At 40.9% G+C, this 26,759-nt stretch overlaps 1 protein-coding gene across 3 annotated transcripts in view; it reads right to left on the bottom strand.

Annotated features, from left to right (window-relative positions):
* Positions 1 to 1,175: 1,175 nt before the first annotated feature.
* Positions 1,176 to 26,759, bottom strand: part of ARID1B (AT-rich interaction domain 1B) — a 333,749-nt gene continuing 308,165 nt past the window's right edge. For all 3 annotated transcript variants that reach the window (XM_075706646.1, XM_075706644.1, XM_075706645.1), the window contains 8 exons: positions 25,781 to 25,985; positions 16,072 to 16,210; positions 14,548 to 14,720; positions 12,734 to 12,884; positions 10,005 to 10,101; positions 5,966 to 6,755; positions 4,976 to 5,106; positions 1,176 to 2,965 (listed from right to left, as the gene is read on the bottom strand). In XM_075706646.1, the coding sequence (XP_075562761.1) occupies positions 1,253 to 2,965; positions 4,976 to 5,106; positions 5,966 to 6,755; positions 10,005 to 10,101; positions 12,734 to 12,884; positions 14,548 to 14,720; positions 16,072 to 16,210; positions 25,781 to 25,985 (3,399 nt within the window). In that variant the 3' untranslated portion in view covers positions 1,176 to 1,252. The remainder of the gene's footprint in view (positions 2,966 to 4,975; positions 5,107 to 5,965; positions 6,756 to 10,004; positions 10,102 to 12,733; positions 12,885 to 14,547; positions 14,721 to 16,071; positions 16,211 to 25,780; positions 25,986 to 26,759) is intronic.

Raw genomic sequence — 26,759 nt, 5'->3', positions numbered from 1 at the left:
ATCTTGAAATACAAATGCAGATTCTTGTCACTGAAAAATCTTTGAAGTTGTGTTTCTTCCTTTTTTTTTTTTTTTTCCTGTATATATTTTTTGTCTGTAGACTGGTAACCATTTTCTTAAATCAATCCATACGTAACCATTTCCACACCTTGATTTATAAAGCAAATTGTGATCGGCTGCTCTCCCGAAATAGAGCATGACTTTATACATACAGAAACTTGTACATTACCCTCAGTTGTTGGTTTTCTGTGTTGGGTTTTTTCTTTTTTCTTTTTTTTTTATTATTTTTTGGAGATATGGCCCAAATGAAAGAAAAAATAATTCTACTATCACTTTGTAGATACCACATCATGAAAAAGAAACTAAAAACTTTGTACTAAAAAAAAAAAAAAAATGAGGGTATGTTTAATGTACAACTTCTATATACATCACGGCCCTTAGGCAATAAAAAAATATTTTAAAAAATGATTAAAGGAATTGTGAAGAACTGTCATTGTGGAAGGTCAAAAAAACAGATATAGACAAGACAGTTCTGGTGAGGAAGCAATTGATGTTTATCATCAGGTTTTGTTTAAAAATCCTTTAACTTGACTTTTTTGTTTTGTTTTGCTCCTAGCCTAATGTAACCATTTCTCCTGAGGAGAAACCAGTATCGTTTTGTATTTTGACTACTGACTGACACCCTCCTTGATCCCCTACACCTACATCACTAGAATTTTCTATTGCACAGAGCTTTGGGTGATGGTATACAAGGTTTTTTTTATTTTTTCCTTATCTGAAAAAATAAAACACACAGGAACTTGGTATGTTGGTTATTTTTCACCTTTTTGTTTCAAAGTGGTGAGATTTTTTTTTCCCCATGATACAATGGTTTGCCATAACATTTTTTTTAAAAAGTCACTAGTTCGCTTCCCAAAAAATATGCAATACAAACATGGAAAAGAACATTGAAAAGGATAATCTATGGAAAAAAAAAAAAAGTGTGACCTTTGAATGTACTAGACAGCAACTTTGGTTAAAAAAAATAAAATAAAAAGATGTACTTATACACATAGACAGCAAATATTAATTTCATAACTGTTCAAATTAATAATTTCTTTAATTCCCAATTGGTAAATAGTGAATGGGGCAGAGGAGCAAATATTCTTTTTTTTTTTTCCTTCTTCCTACGTTGGATAAACAAGAACAGAAAACAGCCAGTTATATGTGACCCTCTAATCTCCACTCACACATGCTTGGGTTCTCACTTATGTCATAACTGCCCAATCTGAAAAAGTACATCACAGATGACAGATGCAACCAGAGAGTTCAGGACAGCAGATATTGAGATATCCAGCAAACGACCCTCGTGCAAAAGGAACTCTGAGCGGTTCTCGTCCACTCTAGCCATGGCCAGCAAGGCCTTGGCTGCCCTGCACATCATGTCTACGCTAGGCGGCTCCAGAGGTGGAGGCTGCATGTGCATGAGGTTATGCTGGCTCTGCTGGTACTGGGCCATAGTGACCCCATCCTCCAGGAAGCTTATCAAGTTTCCGATGCTTCCCTTCTGCACAGCTATTGCCCTTGCTGCTAATGTGTCCCCCTGGGCAAGGTTCGATAAGAGCGCCATGGACATTTCTCGGCAGACCGGGTTTTTGCGGTCCCCAACGTACCTAACTAAAGTAGCATAGAGTTTCTCCTGACGACTGAATGGGGGGGTGGCCAAGATAAGGTCCACGTTATTGTCCTGGATACTGAGCTTACACAGGGTCTCCAGCACAAGTCTCTGAGGCGAAAGAACTGAGTTGGGCCCCACGGTTGGAAAAGGATCCTGTGCCTCCGCAGACGGGCACACCATCCAGTGCAGCAAGCCATCCAAAATTGGCAAACAGATGCTTTCTGTGTAAGCAGACAAGTCTAGCTGCCCAGAAATGTTGGCTAATGTGACCAATGTATTATCCCTCAAGACCTCGAGGCAGTCCCACCACCACTCATCCTTGCTGCAGGCCACCCCTTTGTCCTCCTCTTCCTCTTTCTCGTAAGTCTGCGGCGCTCGCTTTCTTTCTGGATGCTCATGGTGAAGAAGGATCAACTTTCCCAGGATCAGCACCAAGCCTGGATGTTTGGACATTTCGGTGTCATTGCCAGGCACAAAAGACAAGCTACGGACGATATTTGACACACAGATGCAGCGTTTGGCCAAGGAGTCTTGCCAGTGAGTTATGGTGCATAGAGGAGTCTCATCCCGGCTCCTTGGCTCATCCTCTAGCAGTTTAATATTCCGGTGGCTTTTGGCTTGATGGATCCCAAAGGGAAATTTACTGCTTTCTGTTTGGGAACCGGTGTTTGAGTCTTCAGGCAACGCTCCTGGCCGAGCTGAGAGGACATCGTCAATGGTTGCTGTTATACTTTTTTCTTGTTGTTCCTCAGATACACCTTTTCCCTCGAGGTCCTTCTTTTTGCTTGGAGAGTTCAAAGGAGGAGGGGCTTTCCTGCGTGGAGGAATCTCCATCTTGCTTTCAAAGTGAGTCTGGATATGCTCAGTTGTGTCACCACCTCCAAGCTGCCAGTGGAGAAGTCCACTATCAAATTCCTGAACACGTCCAAGTTTGTCAGATCGGTCAACAACAAACAGATTATTTTTCTTTACAATCTTTATTGGCAGCTTGTCAAATTTACTGGCTTGTTTTGGCCTCTCACTTGGATCAGCAATGGCACCAGGAGTGGAAAAAACAATGCTCTTTTCTTCTCCTTCTACCTTTTCATCCTCCCCCTCCTCCTCATCTTCATCAAAATAGTCAATACATTCGTCGTTCTCCTCTTTTCCAGTATCCTCTGCCAAGGACTGGCTATCATCTTTCTTGGCTGCTTTGTGATCAAGTGCTTTGTGGCCTGGATCTCCCACTTCATATTCCATAAGGATTCCAAAAATGTCAATCAGGCATTTTCTAAAATATTCTACTAAAAGCTCAAGAAATCCAGACAACTGAGGGAAGAAGAAAGAACATAAAAAATCAGATAAATATTTTTGTCAGCACGGAATTTTATTAGGAACACTGATGCATACATCTGTATTTCCCTCCTCCTGCTGCGGACTTGTGACTAAGTCCTGCATGGCAGAAGGTAATCAAAGGAAATTCTTCTAGCATCTGTCCAAACAGTATATAATGTCAAACTATCATGGCTCCATTTGCTTAAACTGTAACAGCTAAGAGAAGTACAGAACTTTATTCATAAGTTTCCTTGAAGCTACAGTACACATCTAGCCTAGCTGTTCTGTCCCCTTGGAAGCATCTAGTGGTCTTCATTTTCTGTACAGAGTACTGCAGTTTCTAACTCAGTTTTTCTGATTTGTACTTTTATTAGATGCCTAAAGTTTACAATTCTTCCTCTCCTCCTTTGTCTCTCTGTCTCTAAACCCAACTGTCCTGTAGGAATCTGCAGTTCAGCGTCTAGGTACTGACATCCTAGATTAATATCCCATCTCTACTAGAATAGTCCCATTTTTGCCTGGCAATATTTAAAAATTGTTTTTGGAGCCTAGTGCTGTAAGTCACCCTTCAGAAACAGTTTTCATTTAGGTTTAATCCTCTTAATTAACTTGTAATCACTTTCTTATGGAAAGGCAGTAGTTGGACTTGGTATTAATTTACCCTCAGTGGCTTTATTATTAAGAATTCTTTGCTGTTATGATGTATTCAGCCTGGTTGTCTGACTTTTAATGTTTGTTTTTTTAATCGTGAGCTAATAGGTTTTTAGCAAAATGTATCCTTTTGTCCATTCTGTATTCTCTTACAATTGCCAAACCCTCGAAGAATTAAGAACAAACTGACGCTTATGAACTGCAGGAATTATCAGTCATCATACGGAATCCTGACTACCATTGGAAATAGAGTCCAAGCCAAAGCAACAAAACCAATATGTATTTCAAATATGCCTGGTATTCTGTGCAACTTGCACAGGGTGCATTAATGCAATTTCTAATAGAATTCAGAGGAGATTCACCTCACTTAACTTCAAACACCCGCAACAGTTACACACCTAACCTAATTGTCTGGATTCCTTTTATAATCAGTGGTCTTTTACAGGCCATTTCTAGGGCATGATTCATCTGACCTATTTTAGATCTCTACTTCAGGATGAGATGAATCATGCTATAGATATCCCTAGTTCTAAAGTTAGGTGGGATGAAATGTACCATTTGCGTCTGTATTTTAAAAAAAAGGTCATTATATTTAAAAAATGATGAGTTACACTATTAGTAACCAAGGAATGAATGGAGCAGAGGAACTGAATATTTAATTTGTACAAATTTGAGATGATGTGCATTATCAGCATGCCATCTATTACTACCACCTAACAGGCCAATGGTTAGAGCAGGGCTGCAAAAGGGCTGGGAGGTAGTGGGGCAAAAGCACACACTGTTAAATCCTGTGTTACTTGCATCCTGTGGACAGACAGAGGATTTTAGTCTTTAAATTGTCAATCTGGTATTTCTGTGCAAACTTAATTTACTGGAAGAAGAAACCAAACAGAAAATAAGCAATTAAAAAATTCCCACAGCCTGGTATGGAACTACTGAGTAAGACAAGTAGTCACCAAAAGACAGCCTCAAATGAATTTAATATAGTTTTGCAAAGCCTTTTATGGAAACACAAGTTAAGCAAGATTACTAACATATTGCTGTCTTCTGGGATTGTCCTTGTACTATCATGAGTGTGAATTTACACATTAGTCTGTCAGTGCTAAAATTCTTATATTCCTACATTCTGCTTTCTAGAAGAGACAGCCTTCTTTCAGGCTTATTATTTCCCCCATTTGACCTAAAGCTCTCTCTTGTTGCTCACTCTTACCAATCATAAAAAAGGGAACTTTTGCAATATTCAAATGTATGTTAATTATAATAAATTTTAAAAGACTGCAGCATTTCTGTAGGTATCTTTATTTCAGTTTTCTTTCCTTGGAAAGCTGAGAAATATGCTGCTTTCCCACCTACCTGAGAGAGGTTGAAAGTAGCGACAGTGCTGTCATCATACAGAAGAATATTAATAGTGTCTAGCGCCCAGGTACTTTCAGCCAAAAGACCAGATTTAAGAGACATCATCACTCTCCAGGCCTCAGGAGTTACTGGGGAAAGAAAGGATGAGAAGTAAAACAGTATTAGTGCATCCTCGGAGACCGTTAATGAGTTCTGAAAGATTAAACTGTGACATTCTGAGGATGCAGAATTTAAATGAAATAGTTACTGAAACACTGGCTAAGACCCTGCTTTCCCCACTTAGTCCCGTTCAGTTTTTCTGTAACTGCTGCTCAGCCTTAATACTGGAGAACATCTTAAGTGGGCCATTCTTCCTGACTTTGCTGAAGCCGAAATAATTGTACAAACTTAGAGAAGTTGACTAAACCAGATAACCGGTAAATAAAGGTAGAATACTCTGTCAGGCATGGGAACCTGAAGTATGAGAACTTGAATTAATGAAATTTACAGGGATTCAAGATAAGAAGACACTTGGGAAAGAACAGGGGGAGAAACAAGCATGACAAATAATACAGAATGAATAAATGGGCCATTCAGGGGAGACAGGGACTATAACTACACATCAGAACAGCACGAGCTGCCGTGGAACAAGAACACAGAAAGCTTTGCTCAGCTAAATGTTGTGTTGGTGATTTAACAGACATGCTGAAGGACCTTTCAACACATATCATTTGGAAATCTGAGGCAAGCTTCATTTTTGATGCATTTCTAGAGACCTCAGGTCTCTATATAAAATACTGCTTTCATTTCATGTCAGATTGTCTGGGATGAGTTTTACCTATCATCCTCACTGATGCATATATTATTACATTTTTATTGAAGACAATCACATTATAGTTACCAAAGTTAACTATTTGTCAAAATAGTCTTAAAATGTAAAAGGAAACCAAAATCAAAGTCCCTTTCTCCCAGCCTAGTTCAGTATTTGGCTTTTGTTTCGATGCTTACCAATATCTTTTGAGGTAATCTTTCGTCTTGGTTTTAAGACTGGTTGGGATGCTTCTACAGAGCCTGGGGGGAAGGTAATTTCTCGCCTAATCGGTGGTGGTTGGGGTGGAGGTCCTGTGACCTGTGACACTGGAACTGTGGGTATAACCTTTTGCATCTTCATGGAGGGTAGGAAAGGAGACTTGCTTGGCGACATACGGTTTTCCAAAGAGCGCTGGAAGGATGCTGGACTTGGAGCTCTAGAGATGTGGTTTGGCATAGAGGGTGGAGTCTGGTAGGATGACTGAGGAGGTCTGGTGATAGGCTGCATGGAGGCTGAGGATGACATGTAAGAAGGCTGACGTTGGTTGACATGAGAAGGCCACTGACTCTCGTGGTTTATCCTCTGGTCAGGTACCATCATATCATCAGTGCGATTCATCCCTGGATATGGTGGGGCCTGTGCAGGGCCTCCTGGACCTTGCCTATTCTGGTAAGGGTAAGGCATATCATTTCGTGTTGGCCACATGTTCTGCTGAGGACCTTCGCTGGAGGATGACGACTGCATGGGGCCACCAATCATCTGGGGAGGTATTCCATGCTGCTGCATTTGGCCTGGGCCCTGCATCCTCTCCCTGTTATACGGATACGGATACTGTCCCTGCATGGGCCTCCTGTCAGGCCCTGTGTAAGCGTTGCTGTACTGGTTATACATTTCCTGTTGCTGGTTGCCATACTGCATGTTATACATATCCCCTTCATGGCGTTTGGCTGGAGGCCCATACATGCCATCCATGTGTCGCTTATAGTTCTGAAAAAAAAGTTTGGAAAGAAGATGCGTCACTTTTACTCCATATACAAGACAAATATGTTGGCTGAAAGTTCATTTAAAAAGCTGAAGGCGCTTAGTTCTAGAGGGACTGTGCCGATTCCAGAGTCAGGCATGCTATGGTTAGGCTTGATCCAGTGCTTTCTTTTAAGCCTCTGTTTTGCTGCACTTACAACTTTATACTAAAAGGAAACTTATCCTTGGGCCAAATTTTCTTATGCTTGCTCTCATTTTCTCCCTTTCCCTTTCCTTTCCTATCTGGCAGATTAAATTCCACTGGTCATTTCAGACATGCATAAAAAGGCAATGGTCCTCACCAACTAAAATATTTTTCTTTTTTACGCTTAGGCTACTAAGAAGAAAAATCTTCAAAAAATTCAAAACCACTCAGTGAATCTTTTCAAGAGACAAGCAGTGAATAAACTCTTAAAATAACAAGACATGCTGCACGCATGCATGTCTGAAACTGGATCTCACGATAGTGCATAGGCTACACACAGTAAATTTATTAGTAGGAGAAAACATTCTGCTTCATTTGCTACTCTGTGTAATTCCCAGGAACCTGGCCCTGTTTGGGCAACCATCCTTCTTCCCGAATCATCCAATCACATTTAATTTACTGTGAGATTATTACAGCAAATGGTCACATCCAAACATTCTGTTCTAGTTTATGCAGGTTCCTACCCTGCTGATCAGTACTGAATTTAGCAATGTAACTAACAGCTGCCACCTACGGTTTATTCCCTCTTTGTTTCTCACCCTCTCAAGTGGGGAATGTTGTGTGAGGTAAGCTGTTTTACCTCGGGGGGAGCCGAGTTGTTTTTAAATCATAGAAGCCTGTATGTATTTATGTTTAAGATGGCAGAACAAAAAAAGACATGTTGCAGTTTGAGGGGAAGGTGGTGAGGTTTGCAGCGGTCCTTAGTTCCTGTGGGAGTTTGTTCCACAGTTCAAACCACGCTGAGTGCTCTGAAGCAAAAAATGTGAATTAAATGGGTGATTTTTGAATATATGATCTATGGCAAATTCAAAGTAACGGCTCCCCCGGAAACTGTAGCTCAGTCACATTTCACAATGTATACTAATGTACTAGAGTTAAGATCAGATAAAATTCTGTATGTATTCAATACAGGTCAGTTAAAACAGCCCTGGGATTCATAAACTCATCTTCCAACTTTGGTGCACATAAAACCACAACTACTGTATTGCATGAAAGTATGTTTTTTTAAACTTGCTATAGAGCTGTCTGGCTATCTGAGAAATACCTATTTTCAGCCTTCCATAAACTACTTGCTGCAGTAAATTCCACCCTTGGGGCCAATTTATACATTAAGAACTGACTTGGCAGTTGCCACACCTAAAAAGGTGGTGTTTGTTTTGCTACAGTGACTCAGAGCGCTTAAAGTAGACACTTGGGAATGAAGCGTGTGCCTTTTTAAAAGCAGGTCAGTGCTCTTGTGTGTGTATGTAGTGGCAACATGCCTTATGGTACCCAATGCTGAGGACAGCGATGCACCTGAGCTGCCCCTCCTGTGTAAAGGTTCGGCAGGACACTGAGGCTGCACAATGTGTGTCTCTCTCCACCTGGGATGTGGAATTCTCAGATCTCACAGAAGACGAAGAGACACCAACACAGGTCACCTGCTGTGTAATAGCTCTCAGGGTATGAGCATTCGTACAGGAATTGAAAAACCTGGGTCAAAGTGCGTCATTAGCCCTGGGAATTCATGCTCCAAGCACTTCCTTCCCAGGTCATTCCCTAGCCTTCGGGTTGTAGATAAAGCTTTGAAAGGGCCATTTTTCACGTTCTTCCTGTACCACTATAGAGTGAGATTTAGGAAATTGAAAATAAACTAGTGGCAACCTGATCTCTAACTAAATGAAGAAGTGGAATCCTCTGGGAGGAGGCTGAGGCTGGCCGGGATCCTTGCCCTTCATTCTTCACTGCTTTTTTGCATTAATGCATTTTGCGTTCAAGAGTCATTGTACAAAGCATATAAACAGCACTAAGGACAGGGCCAAATATATTTTTACAAATTCTAGCTGTCTCTTGCTTAAATGAACATGTAGTTAATATATTCCCTGCATATGTTAGCATGGAATATCACAACCTGTTCTGTTACGCGTCTTTGCAATTTCCCCACTAAATCACCTAGACTGCTAGCATACGCTTACCATAAAGAACAACAAAAGTCTTTTTTTTTATGCTATGGTAGAGATGTTATGAACCAAAGAGATAAGCAAGAAATTCTGATATTGAAATGTATATACATTTTCAGTACAGTGCAACCTAAGATCTCCTCTTTTAGGTTTTCCCCCACCAAACTTCCTCGTAAAACTCTATCCCAAACTGAAAGAAGACTACCTGAAATTGGCTGAAAACTAGCTTACATTTTAATTTTTATATTATAAGGAAACACTGTCTATTTTGGAAGCTAACTTCAACTTTAATTATTGTATGACTAGAAATGAATTAATAACACACAGGATAAAACTCTGATCCTGCTAAAGTCAGTTGAATTTTGCTATTGACTTACAAGATGGGATTTTGCCTACAGGGTATTAATAATACACCTAACTAAAAAATCTTATTAATTAATATAATCTGTATTTTCAAGGTTATTACACAGTTAGGGAGACTGGAATGTTCAAATGTTTAAACTATTTTTAACACTAATAATGTTCTCTCTCATGTATTTGTACCGTATTATTACTAGAGATAACATGTGGGGAATATGCTATCTGATCTATATTAAAGATAGGTATCTCATATGACCCACCACAGCATTCTAGATAATTGAGAGCGCTGCCTGTGTTACTTTGTTCCAGTTTTCTGTTGGGTTCACTTGTCTGCATGACATTAAGTTAAGGCCTTTCAACCTACCAGCCAAGCAGCTTTCCTATTTGTTTCTGGAATTGAGGCACCACTTTACTAGCCTACGAATTATACTTTCCCAGTCTGCCAGTTATTAACTTGGGACAATCACCTGATACACGTCCAAAGCCACAGAACATCTGTTAAAATGTACACTCTTCCAGTGTAATGAATGCATTTTCCTATAGCTGCGCATACACTGCTTATCCACATGGGCTGTGATTTTTGACCAGAACTACAGTGCTCCTCTGTGCCAAAAGACATATATTGTATAAACAAATTTTTGAATGTATACAGAATTTTAGGGTGACATTTATTACAAATATTATGAATATAGCTGCTTTGCCCTCTCCTACCTGCTGCTGTGGATACATTCCAGGTTGATGTCCTCCATATGGTGGCTGTCCTGAGGGAGGTCCTTGTCCTGGATACTGCTGCCCATACGGTTCATGCCTAAAATGAAGCATTCAAATCAACACTTAGAGCTGCTGGAATTTCCAGGCCACCAGGAAAAGCAAAGCACTCTGATGATCTTGCACCTTGAAGATTTTTTCCATTTGGAAACAAGGTGAAGGTACAGTGTGGTATGGTCCTGACCCTGATGTAGTAAGCTCTGCTGGAGCTGGTAGTGGAAGGAAGGAGATAAAGCAGAGAGAAGAAAGAAGGAGCAGTGAAGATGCAACAGAGAGATTTAGAGGTAGCAGCCAGGAATCGGAACAGGGTATGGTCAGCAAAGGGTTAAGAAAGGCAGCTGCAGCCACTGGGAACCCATCTTAGGTGGAAAAGTATCTGATGTACAGCTCAAAGGCTGCAAGTCAAAATCTTGTGTTTTAACAAGTCTGTCTCCAAGCAAGCTATTTTCTGGATTATTTAAGAATATAATCAATAGTTAACTGCCGATTTAAAGTGAAATTGTGATTTTAGTCCGATGACAGTGAGAGAAAGTGAGTACAAATTTCATTACAATATGTAAAATTTAAATACCTCATTACTGAGTAAAAAACAATATTCATAATTTTGCTAATCTTCATGTAATTTTTAATTAAAGCTACATAAGGAAGCATACACATAAGAGGCAGAGTTGCGCTGCACTTGGAAACTTACCTGTGGCCTTTAAGACCTCTGAGGAGCACTGGAGTGCAATATTTTTAGCACATCTGAATGAAATTTAGGTTGCTGAAATGCAGTACTTGGAAAGTATTAAGATTGATAAATAGCACTGTATTGCAGACCAACAGGTCAGTAATTCCTCTCTGTACACTACCAGTGAGAACACATCTACGATTCGAGTATAATTATGGAAGTAATGTACCAGGGAGAGTCAGAAACAGAGGACTGGGGAACCTGACATGTTAAAAGAACTAATGGGACCTAATTTTTCCAAAAGCATAGAAAACTCACATTTTTTGAGAGTTGACCAGAGTGAAAGCAATAGCTGTTCAGTATCCCCTAAAATTATGATGTGGATGGAGAGAAACTACCTAATGCCCGTTAAAAGAACAATATAACTGATGGGAATTGTCTACAGTTGTCCAAGATGGTACATGAAATAACATAAAACTGTGCAAAGATACATGTATGTTGTACGTAAGGGAACACTTTCTAAATGTTCAATTTGTTAGCCACAGGATAACCATAAGCCAGGTGAAGTTGTGGAAGCTTCAGAACTGGTGTAATTTAATGCTGCTCTGGAGAACTTGGGCCTATGAAATAATACGCTCTAGTTCAGTGTTGGCAGGGAGATACACAAGGTAGGATGTATGCTCCTTTTCTAACATCTCTGATTCTATATGGCTACACAAAGTCAACCGATGCACCCAAGCCTCCGCCCCCCCAAGAAACTGAACCAACAGTAAAAGCCTAAATAAGAACAGGCAAAACAGAAGTAACACACCAAGAGGCCACATATTCTGTCTATGTGCTCTCACAGAGGCTGCTAGCGCTCGTTAGCTGGTTATTGCAGATATTACAAACAGAGAAATCAGTGTTCACCTTTGCTGGCCAGGGTAACGATTAGGAGAGTACATGCTTGGGTCACTGTTTGAAGGCACCATGTTGCTTTGACCAGGTGGTCCCATACTGCCTTCAGGACCCAGCCCATGATCCGACCTAAAAAATGACAAAGGAAACCTCATTCTGTAAAAAGCACTTATTCTCCAAAATTGCCAACAAAATAAAACAAAACACACCCCTTAAAGAAAACATTCTCTTGACTTATCACCTTCCGCTGGAACCCTTACTCTCACTGACTCCCCAGCAATGTGACCTGTTGAACAGCATGCTTGTGTTATTCTACACATCTACTACTTCAAACTACTGACTGAAAACTACTCCGCCGTTACACTTGAAAGACACGCGCTGCACCGAACAAAAAGTGAAGCTAAAGTATACAGCCTAATGAAAGTAAAAGTAAGAATACAGCCAGAGCTGCAAAACCTACCGGAATACTTAATATATCCCTAACATTCCCAAACCATTCTGCTTGCTATACCAATGCTTAGACATCAGTGATTTTACTGATTTTTTTTTTCCCAAAGCCTTTCCCGGGATAAACACAAGAGGACCAAATTTACTTCCTGGACTTCACTGAAAGACAAGCTTATGAGGGTCCTGATGGACACACTACAAGACTGGTGCCCCTACTGCTCAGAAAACAGACTTCAGACTCTCCAAAGGCAACTCACTAACAGACCACAAACCAGACATATTTAGGCTGTGCATTTTGTTTTTCATAAAAAGCCCACCGACAACTGTTTAGTTGAAAACATGGCCAGAAGACTAACTCAAGTGCTACTTTATGCCATCACAGTCCAGCCCCCCAGCCCAGCAGCCAGCTGAAGGCAGCTGTCAAACACACCCACGTGCTGATCTGCTGCAGCTTGAGTGACTTCTAAGGTGTGACAATTCCTCCTTATTAATTTCTGTGAACAGCTAGACTCAGTCATTACCAGTGGTTCGACTCCCAGTGATTTCATAAGATGCTGTAGGAAATGTATGTTCTCTGCAAGGTGCAATGGGAAAATAAGAAGGAGAGAGAGGATCATTTTCCCTAATGGGCTTTGCTTTTTGCTGAAGATTGACTCACCTCCTGTCATAGCCACTTCCATAAGAGAACTGCTGTCGCTGGCTCATGCTCATGTTGGACATTGCTCCAGATGGACTCTGGTTATACATATCTTGTATTCCACTGTTAGGCATTTGTCCAGGGGTCATGAAAGGCTCATTGCTTCCAGGCACTGCGAAAGTAAAGGAAATTAATTATATTATTCTGGGTGTTTGACGATATCTTTCTATTAAATGATGTATTTTAAAATAATGTTCAGATCCGTAACACTGCCAAGGAGAATTAGCTGGTGTCTGACAAGCTCTCCAGGGTCTGATGAAAACACACGAAGCAGCACCACTACCAAGATGACGGTTATAATATTAAGGAGCTGCAAGTGAGGAAAGTAATCTCATCCTATGGAACTGAACTCATCAGGCACCAGGCAGCTTCTTCCCTGCGGTCTTCATAGCTGAAGATGAACTCACTCTTGTTCTTTTCACCCCAAACCAATGCTAAATATGAATGCAAACATAAACCTTACAAAACAGATGAAAGCAAATCTCCTAGTTTGGATGACAAAGCTGTCAGAATCAGGCTCTTCATTTTCCCATAAAGCCCTCATACACACATGTATACCATAATTTAGTTATGGAAAGGATACTGTATCCCAGTGTAGCTTCTCAAGCAGGATGGGCATATTCTATGGGTCCAAGAAAAGGCACGTCAACCACTATTATGGGATATAAATCCCCAAGCAAATAGAGGAAGAGACTCTGTCCTTTAGTCCCTCATAGTAGATACTGAACAGAAACATTTCTGTGTCGATGGGATAAATGTGAAATGTACGACAAAGTGCAATAAACCCACTTAATCTCACATGGATGTAAAACCTAAAGTGAATCTAAGGCAGAAAGGGTTTTCTGTCCCTCCAACTGTGTTATGCTAGTGTCCACAGTCCAGGCAAAAGGATTTGAAGGGGAGGTTTCAAAAAAAATCACATCAGATTAACTATCTCTTTTAAAACATCTCCCCACTTCATCACATATCTTTCTTCCCCTGATTTCTGGACCTCTTCTTCCCATTCCTCCCTTTTGCTCCTTTTCAGTTTTCACTTTCTTCATCTCCTCCATCTGCTCTTCTCTTTGCGGCCACTGTGAGCCCTGCTTGTGTTCCTTCCTCCCACTTTCCTATATACGAGGCATGCAAGATTGATTCATTTTAAGCACGTTTGACCATATCCAGAAAACCACCTGTAGGTTAAGTGCCCCAAAGGACAGGAGTCAGGTTTGACAATAATTTTAATTTTTGCTTTCTAAAAATAAACAAGCTTTGAGTGTGTTTATCACCTTTTATCAGGGGCTGTCCAAGTGAGAAAAAAATTAGCTTTCCTATTTTGAAAAATGTGTAAACTGAGACAGAGAACATTAGGAGACTTGTTCAGTTCCGCCCAGTGAATTCCCAGTTCAGCCCTACTACAACCAGGCATGTTGCTTCACCACTTCACATTTTGACCCTGAAGGCCAGCATCTGATTTGCAGAGTAGCTAACCACCTTCAAGAAATATACAGCGTTGCACAAAATGTAACCCTACGAATTCATGCCATTTCCTGAAATGCATTCCTAAAAACATTTTTAGGATTCTGTTAAGTCTAAAATAAACAGTGTGACTCTGAGAGGGGAAAATATGACCAGACCAGAATGAAACACAATTGCACTGCACCTCTCTTTTTGCTACAAGGATACCATTTTACCAATGGCAAAATCAGCAAAGTAAAAAAGCTCATTCTGATGACTAGAATATCTTGATTACACCGAAGTAGGGAAGAACACTTAAGCTCCCACAAAGAAAATACCTTTTCTCATTCCACCGAAAGGATCTTTATTCGGCTCATATGGCATCCTTCCCATCATATCTGGCATGTTTATTCCCTGCTGGTATGGTGCATTTGGCGTCATGGAGTTTCGCTTCGGGAATGCTGAATCACTTACATCAGAAAAGGGATCATGCACACTAACTGTGCTGTTTCTAGCAGATGAGAAAAAGGAGGCATTAACATCATCATGTATTTGTAAGAACTGTGAAAACAGACTGGACTATAATACACCTAGCCCATGATGCTGTGGCAGTGATCAGCACAGGACACATCTGAGGAAGACGCAAAAAACTTTCACAATGGACAGTCATTAAAAAAATCTACGCATTTTTCCCCCCAAGCTTATCTAGCTACTTACCTTAAAGGTCAGTGTTTTTAATCTAATTCAACTGCACGTGTTCCTATTACTCAAATAAAAGTCTAAACCTTTCTGAAATTTCACTGTTTGCCTCACTACCCCAAGGCAGTGAGCTCCACAGGTTAATTGTATGCTGTGTCAAAATAGTATTACTTTTTATCAGTTTCATATTTATTACCTTTTAAATTTACCAAGCACCCCATTGATCTCCTACTAGAGGAAAGGCTAAACAGCAACACTTGATTTACCTCCCAAATACCATTTACTGTTCTGGAGAGGCACTAACCTTTATAGTTGCAGCCAGTTTTATTCTAAAGCCCTTAAAAATTTGGCTTGGAAAATGGAGTTTCCCTGATAACTATCAGATATATTCTTAATGCAAAAGAAAATTTTTTACGTAGTGAAAGAAAACTCAATCTGAATTAAAGATGATCAAAAAAGGTTCTTGTTATCCCTTCTGCAGTATTACAGATGGAGAAAAAAAGAAACTAAGTATGTTAAGTTTGGAGTGACTCTGTACATAGTTCAGAGCTTAGCTATGCTCCTGCTGAAGTCAACAAGAACTTTTTTTGCTGGACTTGGGTGGGCTAAGGATCCTTAATGAATGGTAGAGAGCTTCACTTCAGATGAAGCTGGTCTGTGTGACTCACAGGACATAGAACTGAAATAGATCCCTCGGTCCATCCAGTTGAATCCTCTGCTACCTCAACCACTGTTATTATATATGCTTTTCATAATTTGAATTTAAGTAACACCTAAAACCCACACGTTCCTACTTCCTGAGCATGAATGTCTGGACCTGTATACCAGAGGAGGACAGGGTAAGGAAGGAAAGGAAGGCTGGGGTTCGAAGCTGGTGCTGCTGGGTTCCACCTTACTCCGCACCCTTCACATATTCACGTCCCCCTTTGCACTGGTGCTTGTCTGATCCTTCTCCGGTGTTTAGAAAGTTAATGCAGCTTCTACTCCTTCCTCCCTTTCCCTCTCTCCCCTCCAAAAAGAAATAATTTTCTGCTGCTTTTAAGGCTCTGACTGGTTCACCACAGAATCAGAAGAGTGCCCGAGCCGTTGGGAAAGGTGAAGACTGGCTTAAACTGTTGTAGAACTACAGCCCAATAGAAAATGAAGCACATCCCTTTGCATACCTGCCACCCTGCATAGGTGTCATCTGTCCGTGAGGTGTTGATGCTGGTGTTGGAGGCTTCAGATCGCCTGGCACTTCTGTCATGGAATTACTACCAGTAGACTGTGGAGTCTGTGGACCTTGCAAGGAACCAGAATTAGCTGGGAAATTAAAGGAAAAAGGAAATATTAAAAGGTAGCAGCCAAATTCCTGTGGAAATAATAATCATCAAGGAGAGAAACTGTTTCTTTCCCCCATAAGCCTGCTTATACCATGCATCTCAGTACATTCTAACTTCCCCCAAATCCTCTGAGATCAGGATATGCTGTGCAGTAATAGCCATCATCTTTCCTAGAACCATGAATTTAATCTGCTGCCTGAAGCAACGTGAACAGAAATCATCTAGATGAAGGATCATTTAAATCAGAGGTCAGAGATACAAAGTTAATTGTCTATAGTTTACAACAGAGTAAATGAAGGTTGTTCTTTGGCACAGCTTCTTTATACAATCATTATCACAACACATATATTTATAAGGCAAATTTCAGCCAGAAGCTTTTCCTCACAAATTTAAACTGCTATATTAATATAAATTCATAATTTCATTTACCACTCACTAAAAGGCAGACATTTCCATGGTGAAACATGGCAAATGATTAGTGGCACACTGCAACCCTATGCCATCTTTGAGACAGCATGGCAAAAGATTGTGTTTAAGAAATGCAAAAGGCAATCTGGGATAAGAAGAAAGCGATCACTGAAAGTAGAATTTGAACAGGAGGCTATAGCTAATACTCCTAATAAAATTGTAAAAATACCAGTGGATGTCTTAACATAATGTAGTTAGGGTCATTATAGAGCATATGTAACAAGACCAGGTCAGTTCTGCAAAGCATCTGTTTAATCTGCAAAAACTTCTATGTTGAGATCTCAGAAAGCGACAGAATACCTGCACTACTGTCCTCCTTAACCATGGTAAGTAGCTATATTCTTGATACGACAACAAGCGTGGAAAAGCATGTACTGTTCTATTCCAATGAGACTGAGCAGTCATAAGGGCATCATATAAGCTAATGATAAAACACATCCAGACCACTCTTTTAAAGTAAACATTGGCTATTCTCATATGACTACTGAGGAGAAACACCCCCCAAAGTGTTTGACATAGTAGTTTTCTGATTTAGAAAGTGGTAAGTGGGAATTAGTAACAACATCTAAGCCTTGGATCTGATTGGCCTTGCAGCAGAAACTCTACCCAAGGAGAACTTGTAGGATTCAGATCTTTAGATGCAACTGGGGAAAAGATTACCAACAGAAAAAAATTCACAAATCTAATAGACTAAGACAGACATGGCTTTGGCTTGAGAGGTCCTTTTTTATGAACTGTCATGTAAGCATTTTATAGTGCCTGACTATCTACTTTCGACAACCAATTAACAAAACTTTAAAAATTACTGTTAGAAGGAAAATTGGAACAAGCAGTATGGGCTTTTCTTCTGTATGTGAAAGACAGAGTAGTTTATAATTGACTCAGAATCCTAGAACACTCATCATCTTGACAGGCAGAGCTTGTTTTTAACTGAAGAACACCTTTTTTATATGTGTTTCATTTATATCTGTAACACATGTTCCACTATCTGGAAATCAGTCTCAGTAGCAAGTGCATATGTAAAATCCACATTGTGTAGACCACACTGTTCTTGTCCTCAGCTGTCTGAGGCATGTTTGGATTATGCTCACATAGTAATGAGGTTCAAAAAAAAGTTTAAGAAAAGCTCTCTGATTGCATTAATACAATAACAACAACATTTGCAACATCTAATGCTACAGTTGACTGAAGGCTTTAGTGCTATGAGAAACCAAACCCATATGATAATAATTAAAAAAAAAATCATCATGTTCACAGAAAATGAGCCCTTTGTATATATGACCCCTGGTGAGCCAAGATCATTCTCCTGCCCTTGAGCTTTAAAGAGAATTCTAGATTACTTCTAAAAAGCTTGAAAGCATTTCTGAGTTAAGCCACACATTGTCACATACCATCTTGTTATACTAGAACCATGTAAGTAAACATCTTAGTGTACCCATATACTTACTGTAAAATATGACACTGCCTAACCCTCTTATGGTGGGCTATTAGGCAGCAATTAAGGTCTTCCCTATCCTACCTGAGCCAGAACTTAACTCATATCTAAAGTAAACCTAAAGAAAACAAGTAAAATATTTGCATGAATATAGACTCTTTATTATGAATAACAATGTGTTTTATATAATCTTCTTAGGTAAGGAAAGATTTAAAAGCAAAAAGACGATATCCTACTGAGAAGCTACAAGTGAAATTTCTATCTGCTGGGTGGTGGTTACAGGGTTGGTTATTTTTCCTCTGCCCCTTTCTAAATGACTGCTTATAAACAGCTGAAAAATGGAAGGCAAATGCTATCCTGAGAAGTGCGAAGTTTCTGGTACTGCTTTGTTAATACACTTTGCTCTTGACCTTGGGTCAGGGACACTTTACAGAATAGGGACTGCAAGTGTTTCAATCTCTGGATTAGGTCATCAGCTACCAGGAAGAGCCCAAGTGTGCATATGACCTACAAGCAACCGCAAAGGCAATTATTTCTATGTCGTACACTCACAGGCCACTGAATAGTTCATCTATATTTTAGTAATAGCATCAATGTAAACAGCACTTTCCTTGAGAAAGAATAAGGTAAGTATGTACTCTTAATGGTTACTGTTGGTAGAGCAGGTACAATTTTTTAAGCAACTTAACTTTCTCTTGCAGGATGTGATTTTCAGTACCTTTGCCAAGCTTCAGCCAATAATAAGGAAGTCATCCTGATGGATATCCCCCTCAAGCTAGTTTTGTTTTGGAAATCTCCAGCTGTAACTGGCCAGCTTTTTTAAGAATATGCCTTTGAAAATACATGGCCCTCTTCTGTTGTCCCAAAAAGAGAAATATTTTTCTGTGAGTCTTCCAAATCACATATGTATTTGGTCACCTTTTTCACACACAGCACCAGTGGTCCCTTCATTGCTTGAAGAACAGACTTGGTGGTAATGTTGGGGACATGCCTGTGACAGGGAAAGTACTCTTGCTGTTTCAGTGTTTATTCTGACTTGGCCAAATAAATTTGTGAAAAATACCTGTTTATATGTAGAGATTATTAGCTTGCCATACATTCACTGCTTAGTTTTCTGAAGATCCTGTTTGTACTTATTTCAGGCTGGGGGTGAACAGGACTCTCACTGTAATTCAGCTCCTGGGTTGATCTGGGCAGTCTTGAATGTGGAGCTGAGCACAAGAACCTACAGCCGGGAAGCCACCCCACACAAGCTCTCATGGTTACAACTGGAGTTTGGCAAGCAAAGGCGAGGTAATCGGGTTTCTGACCATCAACAGAAAAGGAGAATAGAAGGAGAGTGACAAGGGGACAGGGAACCTAGAAAGGTGATGCGGATGCTGCTGAGATCAGATTAGAATCTGAGAGGTCTGAAGTCGCATGGACATGGTACTACACAACAGGGAACACCAAGAAAGCCCAGAAAAACTACCTAATGAGGGTTGAAAGTATAGGGAAAGAACCGTAAGTGGCTATATAAAGAGATAAGGAGTCCAATACTGGGCATATGAGTGAGATGAAATTTTGCACAAGAGGTTCTTAGATGTGTGTTCCTTTTCTCAGAGAGTCTGTTCAGTGACGCTCTTTTCCAGCTGTGCAGAACATGCAGGGCAACAGATGAGATCATATAAAGGGCTATACGTGGCAAAACTTGGAAAACTGGCACCCAGAATTAGCGGATATTCATGTTGTTAATTTTTTGGTAGCCCAGCTCCTCTTCTGTAGAATGGCAATCATACTACTTTTCCCCTCAGATGGGTATTGCAAAGGCTGATTAATACTTTTTAAAGCCCTCAAATACAGTTGTAGTGAAGATGAGAAAAAACGAGTAAATTTATAAGTCTCAAATGTTTGAGTCTGGTTGAAAACTGGCACAAGTGAGAGCTGTGTACTGAAAAGCGAGGATAACACAAAATACTGAATAGCTCCTCATTCACTGAGCACTGTTTATTCCACGCACTGAATGACACAGACATTTCATGGAAAAAATTTCAATGTGACTGTGTAATTAAGAGTGTATTGAACTGTATATGCACAAGGAAACATAATTAAGGTTGCAAAGATTATATCTCACTTTCGGCATTTCCTAACCTTTGAGCACTTGACTTTGCATCAAAGCAATATACTTCAAACAGATTTTGGATACAGCATGTGCACACAGTTGCCTGTGTGCACCCACGCGAAATGCAAACTAGTTATGTTCTCGCACACATACATTTTACACACATTGCTATTAGCAGTGTTTTCTAGTTGAAGAATATGAAAACAACCCTCTTCTCTGTAAGAAAGTACCATATTCCTTTTTCATGTTTCACCTTAAATTTTACACTTGCCAAGCTGCTCTCTGAATTTTTACATCTATCCTTGCAAGATTTTTATTACGACAGATGTTTAATTTTGATTGTGGACATCCTGAAACAGAAACCGTATCTTTTAAAGTGCTTCATAAGCTTCAGTATTAAACAAAGAACTAAGAAGGAAGACAAACATCAACGTTCTTTTCGAATAGGTAATCTCTGCTTACATGATTCTGCAGTTGGCTTGGGGATGTCCAAGAAAAAACCCATGTGTACACAGCTACTGAATTCTTCCTCTCACATCCACATCTAAGCAACACTTCTCTTTCAAGTGTCATAACAGATTTGTAAGAATATGCTTTTAACAAATCCATCCAAAACGAAACAAAATGAACATCTGTGTCAGTGAGAAGGTGAGGTACTACAACTCTTCCACAGTTCACTCAATGGCACACGTTATTCTCGGCAGCATGGAATTATAGGACTGGCATGGCTTTTTCCTTGCAAAGCCTGCATGGCGGTTAAGTACTGCTTTCAGGAAAGACCCTTTATTTACCAGAACAGAAATATGCAGTTTAAAAAAAAAAAACAAAACACCAATCCTTCTCTTGCCAGCAGTTTTTTCCCTTCAGGGACCAAAAAAAAAAAAAAAAAAAAAAAAGGGAGAAAAGAAGAATGCAACCTCTTGAAACTCCATTAATATGAGGCCTGACATGCTCTCTAGGATATCCCTACCTTTTGCCAGAAGCTACAAATGTATACTCTAAAGTAAACAATGGAAAGGTTACTGAAGGTTAAGTACATTCACATACTTCAGAGTGAACAGCCAGCCGCCACGCTGGGAAGATAATTTACACAGCACGAAGCCAGTGCCCCAGTTAGGCCGGGCTGGGGGCCGCTGGCTGCGGCAGGGCCCCCCCCGGGCAGGCGCGGGTGCAAGCACGGGGGCACCTCTGTCTGCCCCCCCCCGTCCACCCTTCCCGACCCCTCGCCCATCCATCTTCCGTGGGATTCCCTGGCTGGCCTCATGACACGCTCCATGACATCACCTGCCTGCTAATAATAGCACTTCAGTCAGCCACCCGCCAGCAGAGACGGATGGGTTTGGTTACAGATGCGCTCACTGAATGGCTGTGTCATGTGGTGCTGTGTCGCGTCCCCCCCCGCCATCCCCCTCCCCGAGTCTTGTTTCTCTGCTGCCAAGGAAACGCCGGGAACACACTCTTGGCGCGCTCCGCTCCCTCTTTCCAACACGGGCGCACAATTTTCCAGGTTTGCGGTAATGAAATCTCCGTTGACATCAGGGCCAGCTGCTGCGTGTTACTCAGGAGCATCCTCAGCTGTACCACTGTGGCCGTCCTGTTCATTCAGTGTAGGATAAACCGCTCAGCCTGTAATTTTGAGAGTCACGCACACATAACTGCATACTGCAGCTAAGAATTTACAGTGCCAGGGTACAGCAATGGAAAATAACTCCTTCACGCTGATGCTTTTTTGAAATTTGTTCTCCAGTACCCATCAGTGCTTAGCATAATGGCCCCCAGAACTATTTTCAGTTTAGAACTTGCCACACAATTTGAGCATATTTTGGTCCAAACTATCAAACACTCACGGACAGGAAGAGCATTTTGTCTTCGCACCCACTTCTGGAAAGCACCGGAGCCCTAGAAGGATGCTTATGAAGACCTACAGTGCCTCTCTCCCTCCCAGGAATCTTCTGCGCAGCAAAAGAGCAGTCAACAGTTGACATGGACCTTGGCAGGGACCCAACAATCAGGACGTGAGGCCAACAGGGGTCCTCTAGTAGCCAGCCCGTCATTAGGCATCTGCTGCTGGTCTTCACTGCTGACGGCATTATCTGACCCAGACAGATTTAAGCTGTGATACAAAGGCCTCAGCCTACCGCAAGCACGTCTCCAACCTGCAACAGCCTCAGAGCAGCGCAAGCCACACTAAAACACATTCAGGCCCCCACCCCTCCCTGTGAGTTTTATGAAGGAACAGGAGAGGCTCTGACAGCAGTATGAAGTCAGAACGTTTATTAAAACAGGCAGGTAATCCTACCCCTAACACCTTGGCTACTGTGCAAACCTCTGCTGAACAAAGCCAACCAGCCTGTCACTTTGCTGCTCTACCCTCAACTTGTTTTTTTCAACTTTTTATAATTGCTGACACTATCCTGAATTGCACTGTACATAGCACTAAATTATTCACTCCTTTACATACCAGTTACCTTATTAATGATGTTGTAAAAAACCAGAATTGATGGGAGAATCCCAAATACAGTGCTACAAGCAAATGGCTAACACATGGACCCAGACCACTGCTTTGCAGTCCCATAAATTTGACTTACAGATCGCATCCTTTCCCTGGCCAGCTTCTTCAATAGGAATTTCTTCACTATGGCTGTTGCACTGTGTTTCCTAGTGTTCCCTCTATGACAGCATTCTAAAGGGCGCCTGTGAGGCAGTCATGTCACCACCCCTCCGGTGCAGGACATCTGCAACAACTGATTTGCTCTGAACTGCGTGTCACCGTGCTCCCGCCTTGCATAACATCTACCTGGGAACTACATCTACATAGGAACTGAATTCTTCTCTGTACCAAGAAAGCTGCCAGTCCCTATACAGTCTTCTATATATTCCCTATATATTCTTATGAGCAACTGAAATAATTAGCTTTAAAAGTTTTATGAAGATGAGCTGATTTTTAAACTCTCATGACCCTGATTTCATGGCATCAGCTGGTTAGAACTGGACAAAATACAACACCCTCCCCTCTGAGACCAATCCCCCTCTTTTTTATCAGAATTAACTTCAGCCCTAATACTGTAACTAGTCCTCTGCAAACAGATTTGGCTTCAAAGTGGCTCTGCCTACACTGAGCTAACTGCACAACGGAGGCTAATGGTTAAAGCAAGGACCTTTGGAGGCTATTGTTTCTTGTTGTATTGGGCTCCTGCTCCTCTGAATGCCAAAGAGTAACAGATTATCTAAAGTACATCTACAACTCTACTTCTTTTGTGCAGTTAAAATGTTAATGTTGGTATATACGAAAGGAAAAGGAGCAAGGAAGAAAGCTGACTATTAAAGAGAACAGGCTTGTACTCTCTGCAGCATCTATACCTCAGCAGGATTTCATGTACTAAAGCTGATACACACTGGGAAAGCCTTTCTCCGTACAGAAGTGCAGTCCATTCAGTGACACGAGCTCTTTTCTCGCCAACAAAACAAACCTTGAGATCTTTGCTTGCTTCCCCCTCTTCTAGTCTCTATGTCCTGCTGTGTTTTTATTTTAGAAAAATAGTTTCAGTTCTCCTCATAGACAGCTTGCCTGAATGTTATGATAAATTGAAACTTGGACTTTGCCATTTTCATCTGTAGCATCATGATGCAAAAGGACCCTCTAGAAGTGGTACGTCCAACATTTCTATTCCTTTGATTCAGGTTTACGTATTTAAGTAACGATTCTTCATATGCAAATTCAGCCAATTTATGGTGATCATCCCTGAACCAACTACTGAGAGCAGCGTTGGAGGGAGAGGGGTAAAGGAAGAGAGAGCAAAGCAAAACACTCTTTCATTTTTAGTACTGCTGTTTCGTTTTAGAAACAGATGAATTTCCTCTTCACCCTCCTTAACAAGTCTAACAGTTTCGGCACCCCTTACAAGCCTTCTCAGGAGGTGACAGGCATGCCCAACATCTTTTATTTTTTGCAGTGGTGCACATTCAGGACACTCTGTGCTCATTTCAGACAGATAAACATTTGGAGTATAGGCTTCACTTCGAGTTACAAGTATGTTTCCCCATCTTTTAAACTTACTTTGCAAAGTAACCTAGTTATCTTCTCTGTTAAATAATCAGTGTTGGGGTACCTGATAACCCTAGGTGTTAACAAGGTGGAGGAAATACTTAAGGCATTACACAAAGAGATGTACCTAGGAAGATTTTAACTAAACGCTCCCCCAAATCCTGACACTGAATACATCAGGCTGAAGAAGATTTAAGCCTTATCACCTTTATCTTATTCTGTACTGACAAAGTGCTATCATAACAAATGATCTTGTAAAAGCTAGAACTGTATTCTATGATTATAAAGGTCTTTGCAATTTTCTGGTATCCACAATAGGAATTCTCCAACTGGAGCCATGCAGCCTGCAAACTGCCTGGAGAGCTTGCTGGGTCCCCGACTTGCCACTTCCCATTTTCAAGCAGTGAACTGCACTAACAGAAATGAAGGTATTTAATACTTTCCTAATACTGCCTTCGAACGCAGGAAACTGCTGTAAACTTTCCAGGAATTATATTCTCTTGGCAATAAAAGAAGGTGGTCTGCCTAACAGTAATTGTGATGGTAGGTATTAACAAAATTATTTTGCTGCTCAGAAAAGCCCAATAACCGGCAAATCAAAGGAAGTATTTCCTCTTCCATGGGCAGCCCAGAAGTCAACATCATAGAGTCATTCATACTTGCTACGCCTTTTCCTATGTACTTAAAACGTTACAACTGAAGAATTTTCCTGCCTTGAATATCACTCATGACTACCAATCTTGGGAGTCTTAGAAAGAAAACAGTGTGGTTTCAAACACTGCACTGTACACGCACAAACAACAGCCAAGCATTTCCAGTTCCCATTTTTCAGATGAGAAGATACAGTGATGCTAACGACTTATCTGACATACAGGATTAGCAACAAAAGAACAGAGAGCGTGCCTCCAAACTACAAGGTCTGGCAGTGGGGATACACCATACTCTCAACTCCCTCCATCTGCCACACATTCAGCATGAGCTGTACCAGAGCAACCATCTGAGACCCACTGATCAGTCCAGCATCTGCCATCCTGACTCCAGCTGAAGCTTTACTGACCAATAGCTGTGTTGAAAATGCAGCTTCAGAGTCACAGCAAGGAAAGTGCAAGTACCAGAATCTGATCTTTAGGCGAACGGATGCTCCTTTTAATACTGGCTGCCTCGTGTCTTATAGCGCAAGCACATCCATGCACAATGCTATTCTTTTTACGATGCCAACGTTAACTCTAAATATTCAGGGTACGCTGGCGCACACATCTTTATATGTGAGAGTGAGCGATGACAAACTAGACACATGACTGCGGATGGCCTTTCAGAGTTAATCCTGACTTGACTCAGGAGCTAGCCCCAAGTTTGAAAACAAGATGCCAGCAACATATTTATCTTTGTTGTTTGTCCAGCATTAGCAAGACATGCTTCTAGATACATAAACTGCAACCTAGCGAGTATCTTTTGCATTCAAAAAATGGTTGCGTAAGAGGCTGCAGGTTTTTTGACTTACCAGGAGATGGCGGCTGAATCTTAGGTTGTTTCTTAGTATCTCCAGTGCTGAAGACTTCTGGAGGGGGCTCCTCCCCTCGCTCAATCTTGCACTCGAAGGCAAACAGGTACTGAATGTATTGTTTTTTCAGGGAGCTGGCTGCGCTGCTCGAAGTGCCAACGTTCAAGGTGGTTGCCAGCTCACGCCACTTCTTGTTTTTATTAACCTAGCAAAATAAATGGCAGAATCATTGGTTTGCAGCAAAGTGGTTTGTTTAAGTCAGGAGACAAAAAAGGGGGGAAAAAAAAAAGCAAAAAAAAAAAGCAAAAAAGCACTTAATGTCTTGGTTTACTTTTTTTATTTTCCTCTTTTAACTAATGCTCATTACTCCTACACTCAGTAATGCATAGACAGCATTTACAGTTATAAAACCATTAAGGAACCTGCCGAGAGCTACATAAAAAGCTTTGCTTGTGGAAAGTCTTCTGCATGGCGCATCTTTTAAATGCCTTGCACTCTTCCAGGGCCTATGCTCTTCAGTTAGCAATCCATCTCCAAGCAAATGCACGCTCATTCTCCCTCTCTCCGACACCCACCCACACCCACCCCATTCTAATTAAAAAGCAGCTTCTAAAAACTAATTTAGAAAGCAATAACAGCGTTATTCTGCAATTTAAGTGTTTGAGCATTGATATGAAAAATACATTTTTCTCCAAAATAGCCACCAGCTGTCAAACAGTTCAGCTTGTAATTCCTGCTTCAAGTCCTTTCACTTCAGGGCGTCTTGCAGGGACAGATCAATGATCCTTTGGCTAGATGAGAGGCAGAGTGAAGCGAGGCCCCTTAATTAATTAAGGCAGACTTCAAACACACAGGGCTAGGCCAGCAATGCTCTGTATTACAGCGTGGACTGCGCAACTCCGCTGTGAGTCTTGTTTGCAGTGTAAGGCTGAGAGTATTGAAAGACTCTGTTCATGAGTTCCTCAAACACAGCTGATCT

The sequence above is a fragment of the Pelecanus crispus genome, chromosome 3, assembly GCF_030463565.1.
Source record: "Pelecanus crispus isolate bPelCri1 chromosome 3, bPelCri1.pri, whole genome shotgun sequence".
Classification (NCBI taxonomy): Eukaryota; Metazoa; Chordata; class Aves; order Pelecaniformes; family Pelecanidae; genus Pelecanus; species Pelecanus crispus.
This window is presented reverse-complemented; position numbering and strand designations above follow the sequence as displayed.